A 13009-nucleotide genomic window follows, 5' to 3' on the forward strand; every position below is an offset into this window, starting at 1 on the left:
TTTCTTCTTCTTTGTTGAGTCATAGGAACCACCGTACTGTTAAGTGGAGTCCAAGTGAACCAGTCAGAATGAATGAAGTGATGCTTAACCAAAATCCTATGTCTTCGAGCGAAGACAATGAGAGCAAATCTTATCCAGAGCTGGATAAGTCAGCTTTGCTTGTAGCTCAAGTAAAGTTGTCGTGTGTGTTTGAAATCTGGCTATTGGAACACGTGTCAATTCCTTAATGACCCAGGGTCATTTCGGACAAATCAGGTCGTGTTGCCTAGTGGCTATAAATAGCCCACCCCCTACACCATAAATTGGTTGGCTACTCAGAGTTAGTGTATGGCTTTTGTCGTTTGAGAGCAACCCACCTCGAAGCCTTTGAGAGAGAATTCCTTGCGAGGACAAAGCCCTAAACACCCAGAACCAAAGAGTGTTAGGCATCACTGAAGTCTTCCTGTCTGTGTGATCTGAAGACTTATTACACTTGAGGACTGTGAATCCTCCAGCCGGTTAGGCGTCGCGTTCTGAGCATCCAAGAGTCATTGTGGATCGCCGGTGAACGAAGTCTGTGAAGGTTTGGAAGTATACCTTGAAGACTTACCAGAGTGATTGGGCGAGGACTGGGTGTCCTTAGCTCAAGGGGAATAAGGTGAAGACGCAGTCTTCTGAGTTGAATCTCAGCCTCCCTAATCAGACGTACAATTGTCACAGCAACTGGAACTGGTCCAACAAATCATTGTCTTTAACGAGCCACTGGTTCTATCCTTCCCATCTCTTTATTTGCAGATTGTTCCTTGTGAAGTCATTGCCTGTTTGCATTATCTATTTGTCTTCACTGTATGACTGCTTGTTCTGATTGGCTTCATACTATCTTCCATCCTGATCTATACTGCCTAGCTGCTATTAGTCTTTGTGCTTTCATTTCATTGAATACTTGACTATGGCTTGCTTAGTGTAGTCTACCTTCCGCTGTATGGTTATAGGTTTATTTCTATCGTTTGTCTTCGAAACTTCCATGTTTTGAATACTTTCATAAAAATTGCCTATTCACCCCCCCTCTAGTCGATCACTAGCACTTTCAGCAGTGGTTCTCCCTTTGCACACCTAGCCGAACAAAGCGGAACGTAGGAGGCAAGCGCAGGAGCCGGACAACCCAACTATTGACCGAAGACACAATTCGAAACCAATGCATATATAGTGAGATCCGAGAATGTTTTTGCCGAATCTATAAAGGTGTCCAATATTGCACTGTGAGACTTGTGCTGGAAACACACAAATAGTTTAAAAGTGCCAAAAAGCTTGGAAAACCAAAAAACGTCAGTAAAAACATGACGTCCAAACAAGATCAAGTGTTCGGTGCCAATCCGGAAATTGGAGGAGAAAGAAAAAATTGTGCTTCTGTCGTGTTTTGACAACGACAAAGAAGAAAACACATTTACAACTCATATATAAATTTTAAGAGCCCCCAAGTGACTTGGGTAAGAATTTTATGTATAATGATTGTATGTACCGAAGTACTTATATCATATTTGTGTTCACCCGAACTTTAAACGCGTCTTAACCGACCGTCGGCTTCTCCCTCTTCGGCCAACGGCCGAAAAGTGTCATGTACTCTGCTTGTCGAGAGTATCAACGGTGTTTCCGATGACCAGGCAATCAGGCCATAAGGCTGTAATAGACAAAGCACGCTTAGGAAACTTATGCTATATTACTAACGAAGTGTAAGAAGCATCTTCGAAGAAAATAGTACCCCCACCAATACCTTTCTTCGGTGCTCATTATTACTATGAGACTTGTGCAATAGATTTTTTGTACTCATGAGTTCCGTTGTGTGCCGACCATGATTGAAGACAATAAGAGCGCTAGCTTTCAGCTTCACCCAGTCTGAGGTCAGAGCTCGGATGACCTAGTCATGACAATCGCAGAGGTGCTCCCTTTACTCCCTAGCCAAACAATCGGGAACGTAGGGGTAAGCACAGGAGCCAGGCAACCCAGCTTGCAAATCGCTTAGGTCAATATGGTGCATATTGTGGCGTAATACACGAACAAGGAACGAAGCCGTACAAGTATAATCATATGCAAGAGGAAAAGCTCCATCAAGGGAGCCCCCAAGTAAACGAGGTATTTGAATTTGTGTGTCACAAACAAAGTTTTGACAAGGAGATTCTCTACAAGAAACTTTTTTCAAAAAGGTATAATGATTGATCGAACCGAACACAAGTTAAAAATTTAAAACTTTGAGCATGAAGGCAACTTAGCTGGTTAATGTGTTCGATATTGATGACACGGCCCGAGCTTGATGCGGGACAAGGTTCCATCCCCCAAGCCGGTCCCAAGGTGGCAGAGCAAAGAGCTCGGCACTCCGAAGTGGTGACATAGCACGGTCAATGCGGGCCGGCAGAGTGATGCTGAAGTCCCTAGCATGGGGGAAGTGTTGACGAAGCCCCCCGTCCAACCGAGGTGACGTGGTATGTCAGTACGCCGAGTTGACGATACTGCCCAACCCGGATCATTTTCCTGTGCACAAAAAATAGTGCAAACCGGAGATAATAGTAATAATAATAATTAAAAAAATCGTTGCATAATAAATAAGTTATGCAAAGTGAGTAATAAAAAGAAATATGGCCTGGCGCCGAAGTCAATGTCGATGCAGGGTATCGGCGTGATGTGGTAAAGGCGTGGCAAAGCCTGAATTCACAGGTCGGTCTGAGTTCCGGATGCGGCGTTCATCGGACCATGTACGGAAACTGACCGAACCACTATGCGACCTTCGTTAATGCGGCCATCATTTGATAGACCTGTGTATATATGATGAACAAACTAGAGTAATAATTCCTTGGGAAAAATGAACCCGGACAAGCAAAAAATACTAGGATTAATAGCACCTGGTTTATTTGTTGTAGCAATGCAAAGAAAGGTGATTCCGAAAATTGGGACTCGATCCGCACACCCATTGCCTGATGAGCGATAAAGCGACGATATGGCGATGCTGGCAAAGGTTGGCTCGCCGAGGCAAAGCCCTCGGTCCAGCTAACGTGACGGAGCTGGTCGGCTAGTGACACCGAAGTCTCTAGAGTAGGTTGATGAAGAGATGGCGAAGCCCTCGGTCCAGCCGAGATGTCGAAGCCTCGATGTCAGCCGATGAGTCAAAGTAGGTCGGCGTGATGGACACCAGCTTGAAGAAGCAATAGTGCGGCCCTGCCGATGTAGGTCGTGACGTGGTCGATGCCGGCTTGATGAAGTGACCGTGCGGCGATGCCGGTATGCCCGCTCCGTGTAATCCGTGGGGCGGACATGTTGGTGATGATTTATCCTTCGCGATTCCGAACTCTTGTTCGGCTTGCTGAGATGATGATCCGAAGAAGTTGAGCTCAGCTCAACAAAGTGACGACGTGTCTAGCGCAGGTCGACAGCCTTGGAGCAATATTGCCGGACTGGTTTGACACCAGCATGATGATGAAGATGACCTCAGGGGAGGCTTAAAAATTTACGGGCACATGTTTAAAAACAACGCACAATACCCTAGAAGAGAATTCCTCTAAAAAGGTTGTCCAATATCACGTTCATAAAGAAACATGAATTCGGGTCGGATCCGTATTCGCGCAGAAAACGGGTCCGAAAATTGGTCCACTCATTGGAAGGTTCCCGGAGTTTGAACTGTCGGATCGAACTAAAATTTGGAGGGGTGGTAGATATGGGAATTCCGCAGTAGATGAACGGTTGGATCTTCCAAAGGACCTCCGAGCTGGGCTCTGGAGACCACAACCTAAACTCATCCAGATTCCTGTCCAGATTTGACAGGGCTCCGGTATATCGTAGATTGTCGGAGATTCCTCCATCGGAACTCGACGAAATTGTGCATGACTGTTGTAGACGTAATTCCACACTATTTGACCGAAGAAATCGTCAAACCGACGCTCGAGGAGGTGGTGACGGCGAATACAAGTTCGTTGTCCATAAAAACAGCACGGCCGCCCGAGGGCAATGTTGACGTTGAGCCCTCGAGCTCCATGGCTGACTCCTCTATGATCATGATAGAGATCGGAGTTGATGTTGAAGAAGGCCCGCATCCGAACATGACAATCAGAGATGGAGCACGGTCCTCGGTCGAGTCAAGGTGATCCTCGGTCGAGTCAAGGTGACCAGTCGAGCCGGTGACGAAGATGTCAGCGTCGCAGTTGACCTGCGGGCGAGCCATTGATCCTTTTGCCGATCACATAACGGAACTCTCAATGAAAGCACAAATGTCGGTGTCAAAACCGGCGAATCTCAGGTAGGGGGTCCCGGACTGTGCGTCTAGGATCGATGGTAACAGGAGGCAGGGGACACGATATTTACTCAGGTTCGGGCCCTCTTGATGGAGGTAATACCCTACGTCCTGCTTGATTGATATTGATGATATGAGTATTACAAGAGTTGATCTACCACGAGATCGTAGAGACTAAACCCTAGAAGCTAGCCTATGGTATGATTGTTGTATATGATCTATCGACTAGTCTGGCCTCGGTTTATATAATGCACCAGAGGCCTAGGATAACAAGAGTCCTAGCCGAATACGCCGGTGGGGAGGAGTCTTTGTCTTGATCACCAAGTCTTGTGGAATCTTCCATGTATGCGGCAGCTGTTCGAACTGGCCCATGAGTATACGGCCATGAGGGTCCTCGGCCCAATCTAACAGATCGGGAGACGACGTGGTGAGTACCCCTAGTCCAGGACACCGTCACCGGGGTTGAGGAAGGAGCAAGCGCAAGGAAAGAAAATGAGACTGGGTCTCTATATAAAGGCCCCGAATATTGTGCGTCTCCCCCAGGGTCTCTAAACTTACCTATCACCAAGGAGTTGTACCCAGGGGACGGTTAGGTTACCCACGCCTGCATTAATGAAAATCCCGTAAATAAAGGGACACGATCTCTGCCCTGGCAAGACGTACCAGTAAAACCGCACCCCGAGACGTGGGGCGGCTCACCAGCTGACGGTTGGAAATAGCAACCGAGCAGACATGATACGTTGTCATGAACAGTTATCAACAAGTTGGGCTCGTGGAGTGTTATATTTTCTGCCATTATATACACAGGTCCGGATATACTTACTTCGTCCGAAGACTATGCTGGAGTTCGGAAGGATGAAACCCGTCTTGCAATGCCGAAGACAAATCTGCGCGCCGGACTTCTCATCATTGAAGCCAGGTTTAGGGGCTACTGAGGGAGTCCTATACTAAGGGGTCCTCGTGCGTCCGACCTGTTATCCGTGGGCCGGACTAATGGGCTGTGAAGATCAAAGATCATACTCATGTCCGGATTGGACTCTACTTGACATGGAAGGCAAGCTTGGCGACCGAAGATTCCTTTTTATGTAACCGACTCCATGTAAACCCTAGATCCCCTCGGTGTCTATATAAATCGAAGGGGATAGTCCGGAAAGGACACCACATGTACTCATTACCATACCCATATAGGCTAGACTTCTAGGGTTTAGCCATTACGATCTCCTGGTAGATCAACTCCCGTAATATTCACATTCATCAATATCAATCAAGCAGGACGTAGGGTTTTACCTCCATAGAGAGGGCCCGAATCTGGGTAAACATCGTGTCTCCCATCTCCTGTTACCATCGATCCTAGACGCACAGTTTGGACCCCCTACCCGAGATCCGCCGGTTTTGACATCGACACCTGCCTCCCTCTTTGCCAAGCTGTACGACGGGTCAAGTAACAAACTAACTATGGACTTGCTCTAATCTTCATGTTGAAAACTAATACGCCTAACAGTATGGGAAGGAGGGAGTAGTAAAAAAGATGAAGATACATAAATGAGTCATATGAGTGCGTTATGTGTGTTAACACATGTCTTATAACAGGTGTGCGATCGTTTCTCTCAGCAGGAGAGAAAAGTAGTTACACTTAGCCTTTGCCTAGATAAAAAGCGGAGAAAGAGTTCTCACATCAACCGCCAAAACCCTGAATTGCTATAGCAAAAAAGCGAGTTGCCACATTCTAATGGGCTCTTTGATTCTGAAGATGGTGTCATCATTTTTGTCCTTCCAAATCTATCATGTGTAGTAAAAAACAATCTTGTCGGATTCCAGTCTTCAAAGTTTTGAAATTTATGATCTAGTACGCCTTCACCATCCAGTGACCTTGGTTATTTGAATCTCCGTTGCCGGAACCAAGCCATGGCAACCAACCATGAGGCCATGCCATGCCATACCTAACGAGGAAAGCTGCAAGAAAGTAGAAGGTGAATCTCCGTCTCGGCGTAAACACCACACATGGAGCAGATTCCGCTCCCTCCCAAACAAAGGAGATTGTCTGAAGTGAGCAGTCGATCATGCATCGCTAACTAGCCATCTAATCTGACCTTGTTCTTTGACTGAGCCTTCCAAATCAACTGGAAATTGTTTTTTTTATAAAAACCAGAACATATCGCCTTTTTTGCCGACCTTTGTCATGTAGATTTCGCTTCCTGTCCAATGCCATTGAACTTGGTCTTTATCATAGGATTGAGACCCCCCTCTCCAATCATCAACCAAAGCTTGATGAACTCCTCTACTTGTAGTGGCGGTGCCACTGTAGGGGCTGGTATGGTCGGCCGCCCTGGGTAAGCCGTGATGTGCGCCATAAATACTAGTACTACTTATATATTTGTCCATCTCAATTTTTTTTCTGAAGGCACGTCTCATTAATCGACTTGTTTTGGACGAGAGACACAAAACGTTTTTAGTCGGTCTATTTGAACAGAAAAACGATTTGGTTTTATACGTGCGCTAACAGAACACGGCCTGGGAGTCCATGTTAGTGGCTCTCTGTGACGTTTATGTTTTTTTCCTGATATTTTATGCTTAGATCAGCTAGTTGTCAAGAACCTTGAATTATTCTGCACCATTAGTTATGTTCTTTGGCTTCATATTTCAATCCTATGAGTTTCTGTTGAGCAGACTTGCATCTGTATGCTACAAAAATTATAGACCTTAAATGTTTCGTTCCAGGTAAGTTCAATTCCTGGATCCGCCATAAAGACAACCATCGACCGAAACCCACAAGGTCCATCGAAGACACACCTTCGCACACCCTCTCACAATGATAGACACACTATCGAGACACAGACAAGGTGAGACAACGTTATTCTATCTTCAGCAAGCCATCGCCTTCTCATCGTCATGAACACGACACAAATCCTAGCAAATCTCAAAAAAAATATAAAAACGGAGTCCTCTAGTGGATAAGGGCCGAAACTCACCACATCTCACAGCCCTAAGGCCGCAGAAGACGAGACAGGTCGGTGGCATGGAGGCAGGAACCTAATCGTGTGTTCACTTGGGGAGGAGAGACGAAGGGGTAAGTCGTTTTTTCCCCTGCGTCACGTCTATACAGCTGTGAACAGTTTGTTTATGGAGTAGCTCCAGCAAAAACACAAACTGTCATCCTGGCGCCCGTCATGCTTCACGACCAACCAAAGTACCCAACGTGCTGAAGCCGATGATGCAAAACCAAATGATCATCTACCGCCCGCCTCGTGCACACGGACCAGTAGCGTGCAATGTTGCCGGCTTCCAGAAGGGAGCCTCCACGTAAGTTCCCGGCACACGAACTTACGGCAACGTTTGACCACGGTAGCCGCTACGTGCTCGCAGTGAAATCACTTCCCATCGAAACGTGGCGCGCGCCCCATGCATGTTCGCCACGCCGGCCCGCGGTGAAAGGCCGAGGTAACAGCGCACCACGGCCGGCAGCATGCACCGTCCACGTATACACGGACCGCACCGCCGTGCACCACCTATATAAGCGGCCTCCGCTCAGTGGTGAAGCAGAGCATACCAGCAGGCTAGCGGAGACAGACTTCAAAGACTTGTTACGAGCAGAGACCGCGAGCAATGGCACAGCAGGAGAAGAAGGCGCCGGAGCTGCAGCAGGACCCGGAGATCCAGGACTCGGAGAACCGGACACAGCAGGTGAAGAAGGCGCCGGAGCTGCAGGACCCGGAGATCCGGGCAGAGCTGGACCGCCGCGCCCGCGAGGAGGGCGAGACCGTCATCAAGAGCGGCGCCGGCGGCAAGACCCTCGAGGCGCAGGAGCGCCTGGCGGAAGGTACGTGCGTGCGTTCATGCGTTGGCGTATGTGGTGTTGCTCTAACTTTGTGTTGATCTGCTTGTGCTGCTGTGCATGCGTGCTGCAGGGCGTAAGAAGGGCGGGCTGAGCCGTGCGACCGGCTCCGGCAACGAGCGCGCAGAGGGCGAGGGCGGGGTGGTGATCGAGCCGGACGAGAAGAAGCTCGAGGAGGTCAAGAAGGATCTCGGGCGCGAATGATCGAGCGAGGTAGACGATGTACGGCCTCACAGGCCGGCCCTCCTATATATATATATATCGTACGTGTGGATGTACTGTAAGTTAGTACGTAGTGCTATGGGTGTACGTGGTAGTAGGCTAGGTTGAAGGATGCAGCTTACGTAGTAGCGTTGATGCATGCATGTCTTCGTGCTCGCACGGACATGGCGTACGTACGGCTGGCTACAAAATTTTGGTCCCTGGATTGTAGCCGCCGTAGCCCCTCTATATATGTAGCTCGATCGTAATCCATGTACCCTGGCTGCAAAATTTTGGCATGTATGTACGTTCTGTAGCCAATGATCCCCGGATATATGAGTTGATAAATAAATAGTGGCCGTGTCTGCGAAAACTCCACACTAACTTCTATTCAATAAACGATGTATAGTAGTATTTTTTTTAATCACAGATTCATTCCTATGTACGCACGCTCATTCCTATGTACTCGTTATGTAGTCGAGAGAGTACCAATTACTTACAATTGTTCATGAAATTACTTTACTACCGTTCCAAGTACAATATGGCCAGTCTAAAGAAGACACATTCAAAGAAAAAGAATTAACACACTACAACACGTCCTTGAAAGCGTTACCAAAGCCCAAGAATGGTCCACCCCGTCGAGAAAGCGCTGCCTAAGATGAAGCCGGCCATGAAGGGAGTATATTATGAAGGCACTTCTCGATGATGAAACTCAACGAAGATGAAATAATCCGTCACGTTTCTAAACAAGGTTTTGCAGCTTGCTGACCAGAAATGAACTTATGCTACGAGCCTTAGGTTCAGATTGGCCTCGGCGGTTTGGTGGGAAGTTTCAGATTTTTTTAGGGTACCTTACATTTTAAGATCGTGTTTGTGGGCGATTTGTTCTATACCAGGCTCATTTAGATGGGCTTCAGGCCAGCGATGGCATCTTCATTCACAGTCCAATCCACGTAGTACTAGTTCATTAGTGGGCTAGGTGACAGCCGAGGACGATCTGGTCCGGGCGTCAGCTATTTCCTTCCCGCCCAGTTGACCGAACAATTTCTTGGGTTTCTCAAAAAAAAAAGTTAACTGAACAATTACCAAAAAAGGTTAACGAGGGAAAAAAAATACTAATTGCGGTCGCCGCTCCTTCCCTCGCCCCCATCGCCAGAGGGCGTAGGCTGGTGCATCCGTCGAGATGCATGGCAAGCCTCTCCGCCGCATCGGCGAAGCCTGTCCTTAGGTGGCGGAGGCTGTCCTTAGGCCAACTCCAGCACGTGACCCCAATCTGTTTGGAGGCGTCCGTTTAAGGTAAAATGACATACCAGACTATCCAGTGCATGGATGTGCATTTTTGTCCACTTTTGACTCATTTCCGACTCAAACTTGGGTCTTTTTGCGGCGAAATGGACAGCGCACAGAAGGGCGGGCCGTGTGTGTTTGTCTTTCCTTTGCCTTTGCCCGCCCTGTAACGCCTCGGACACATCTGTCGGTAGTCGTTACTTCTAGCGGGATCTAGATTGGTCCACAAATCAATATTAGTCTTTTCTACGTACTTTGTCCTCACTCGTGCGCACCTAAGAGTAACTTCCCGGTCGATCGCTCATCTCGAAACTACTCCAAACTGAACATGCTTAACTTTAAAGTTATGTCCAAATGGACTCTCAAAAAAGAAAGAATTTATTATTAATATGAGTAGTCTATCATTCCTAATAAGTCATGCTATCACATACATCCCCACTCAGAGAAACCGGCATTCTCGTCGGGCCACATGAACGTTCTCTCTTAACATAAACGTATACACCCCCACTCAAAAAAACCAACGTCCTCGTCAGGCCACATAAACGTTCTCTCTTGACACAAACGTTTGTGCTTCCAGTCCGGCACATGTGCCATGCCGTGTGCCCCGATGGGTCACAAGCGTCATGCACAACATGACCGCGCATCTATCTGTAAACATCCGTGTAACCGCGAGGATCGGCTCTGATATCAATTTGTAATGCCCTGAACACACTCGTCGGTGGTCGTTACTCCTAGCGGGATCTAGACAAGCTCTACAGATCAATACTAGTCTATTCTGTGCACTTTGTCCTCACTCGTGCGCACCCGGAAGTAACTTCCCGGTCGGTCATCCATCCTGAAACTATTTCAAGCTGAGCACGCTTAACTTTGAAGTTCTGTTCGAATGGGCTCCCGAAAATATGAGTAGTCTATCATCCCTAATAAGCCAGGCTATCACACGACCGTCGGTGGTACAGGGGTCCCTTTTTCTATCCGCCCCCTCCCCCCTCCAGCCGCACCCTAATAACCCACAAGTATAGGGGATCAATTGTAGCCTCTTTCGATAAGTAAGAGTGTCGAACCCAATGAGGAGCTAGAGGTAGAACAAATATTCCCTCAAGTTCTATCGACCATCGATACAACTCTACGCACGCTTGACGTTCGCTTTACCTAGAACAAGTATGAAACTCGAAATACTTTGTAGGTGTTGTTGGATAGTTTTGAAAGATACTAAAGAGCGCGTAAATAAAAAGTAAGGGTTGTTTAGATAAAGACACAACTAAGTTAGATTTATTAAAGAGCTTGTTGTCATATAAAAAAGTTATTTGTCCCTAGGCAATCGATAACTAAACCGGTAATCATTATTACAATTTATTTGAGGGAGAAGCATAAGCTAACATACTTTCTCTTCTTGGATCATATGTACTTATGATTGGAACTCTAGCAAGCATCTGCAACTACTAAAGATCATTAATATAAAACCCAACCATAGCATTATAAGGCATCAAGTCCTCTTTACTCCCATACACAAACAACCTACTTACTCAGGTCTGTGCTTCTGTCACTCACGCCACCCATCATAAGCAAATCATGAACATATTGCAAACGCTACAGCGGGGATCCCTCATGCTTGTGCGACACGGAGAGCACCATAGGACATCACTAATAATGAAACATGCAAGTCAAACCAATCACGATCATCAATTAACCCATATGACAAAACAGATCTACTCAAACATCATAGAATAGCCATACATCATTGGGAAATAATATATAGCGTTGAGCACCATGTTTAAGTAGAGATTACAATGGGTAAAAGAGGGATTACACCGATGCATAGAGGGGTGAAGAGTTGGTGATGATGACGGTGAAGTTATTGGTGTAGATTGCGGTAATGATGATGGCCCCGGCGACGTTCCGGCGCCATCGGGAGAGAGGGGGAGAGAGCCCCCCTTATTCTTTTTCTTCCTTGACCTCCCCCTAGATGGAAGAAGGGTTTCCCTCTGGTCCATGGCCTCCATGGCGGCGGAGGGGCGAGAGCCCCTCCGAGATTGGATCTGTCTCTCTGTCTCTCTCTGTTTATGTGTTCCAGATTCTGCCCTTTCACCGTTTCTTAAATTCCCAGAGATCCGTAACTCCGATTGGGCTGAATTTTGGACACGATTTTTATCCGGATATTAGCTTTCTTGAGGCGAAAGAAGGGCACCAAGCGCCTTACGGGGTGGCCACAAGGGCCCAGGGCGTGCCCCCCTGCCTCGTGCCCCCCTCGGTCATCGTCTCGCGTTGATTCTTCTTCCCAAAAATCGCATATATTTCAAAAAAAATCTCCGTCAGTTTTTATCTCGTTTGGACTCCGTTTGATATGGATTTTCTACGAAACAGAAAACATGCAACAAACAGAAATTGTCACTGGGCACTAGATCAATATGTTAGTCCCAAAAATAGTATAAAAAGTTGCCAAAAGTATATGAAAGTTGTATAATATTGGCATAGAAAAATCAAAAATTATAGATACAACGGAGATGTAACAACATCCCCAAGCTTAATTCCTACTCGTCCTCGAGTAGGTAAATGATAAAAAAGATAATTTTTGATGTGAAATGCTACCTAGCATAATCTTGATCATGTAATTTAATCATGGCATGAATATTAAGACATGAGTGATTCAAAGCAATAGTCTATCATTTGAAATTAAGACAATTATACTTCAAGCATACTAATAAAGCAATCATGTCTTTTCAAAATAACATGGCCAAAGAAAGTTATCCCTATACAATCATATAGTCTGGCTATGCTTCATCTTCATCACACAAAATATTCAAATCAGGCACAACCCCGATGACAAGCCAAGAAATTGTTTCATATTTTTGATGTTCTCAAACATTTTCAACTTTCACGCAATACATGAGCGTGAGCCATGGACATAGCACTATAGGTGGAATAGAATGTGATGATGGAGGTTGTGTGGAGAAGACAAAAAAGGAGAAAGTCTCACATCGACGCGGCTAATCAACGGGGTATGGAGATGCCCATCAATTGATGCCAATGCGAGGAGTAGGGATTGCCATGCAACGGATGCACTAAGAGCTATAAGTGTATGAAAGCTTAAACTAAAACTAAGTGGGTGTGCATCCAACTTGCTTGCTCATGAAGACCTAGGGCATTTGAGGAAGCCCATCATTAGAATATACAAGCTAATTTCTATAATGAAAATTCTCACTAGTATATGAAAGTGATAACTCAAGAGACTCTCTATATGAAGAACATGGTGCTACTCTGAAGCACAAGTGTGGTAAAAGGATAGTTACATTGTCCCTTCTCTTTTTTTATTTCTTTTTCTTTTTTAGGCTTCTTGGGCCTCTATCTTTTTTGGGGGGGCTTTTTCGGCCACTTTAATTTTGATCATGGGGCAATGTTCTAATAATGATGATCATCACACTTTTATTTACATACAA

At 46.3% G+C, this 13009-nt stretch overlaps 1 protein-coding gene across 1 annotated transcript; it reads left to right on the top strand.

Annotated features, from left to right (window-relative positions):
* Positions 1 to 7763: 7763 nt before the first annotated feature.
* LOC125548140 (uncharacterized) lies at positions 7764 to 8640 on the top strand. Its single transcript, XM_048711817.2, has 2 exons — positions 7764 to 8072; positions 8161 to 8640. Exons 1-2 carry the CDS (start codon positions 7859 to 7861, stop codon positions 8289 to 8291), a joined length of 345 nt encoding a protein of 114 aa, XP_048567774.1. The 5' UTR covers positions 7764 to 7858; the 3' UTR covers positions 8292 to 8640.
* The last annotated feature ends 4369 nt before the right edge of the window (positions 8641 to 13009 follow it).

This window comes from Triticum urartu, chromosome 3A (genome assembly GCF_056163025.1).
Source record: "Triticum urartu cultivar PI428250 chromosome 3A, HENAU_Tu73, whole genome shotgun sequence".
Classification (NCBI taxonomy): Eukaryota; Viridiplantae; Streptophyta; class Magnoliopsida; order Poales; family Poaceae; genus Triticum; species Triticum urartu.

Coding starts and splice junctions, on each gene's coding strand:
- LOC125548140 (XM_048711817.2), top strand. CDS start 7,859: ATGGCACAGCAGGAGAAGAAGGCGCCGGAGCTGCAGCAGGACCCGGAG. Junction 8,073..8,160: donor GCAGGAGCGCCTGGCGGAAG/GTACGTGCGTGC, acceptor TGCGTGCTGCAG/GGCGTAAGAAGGGCGGGCTG.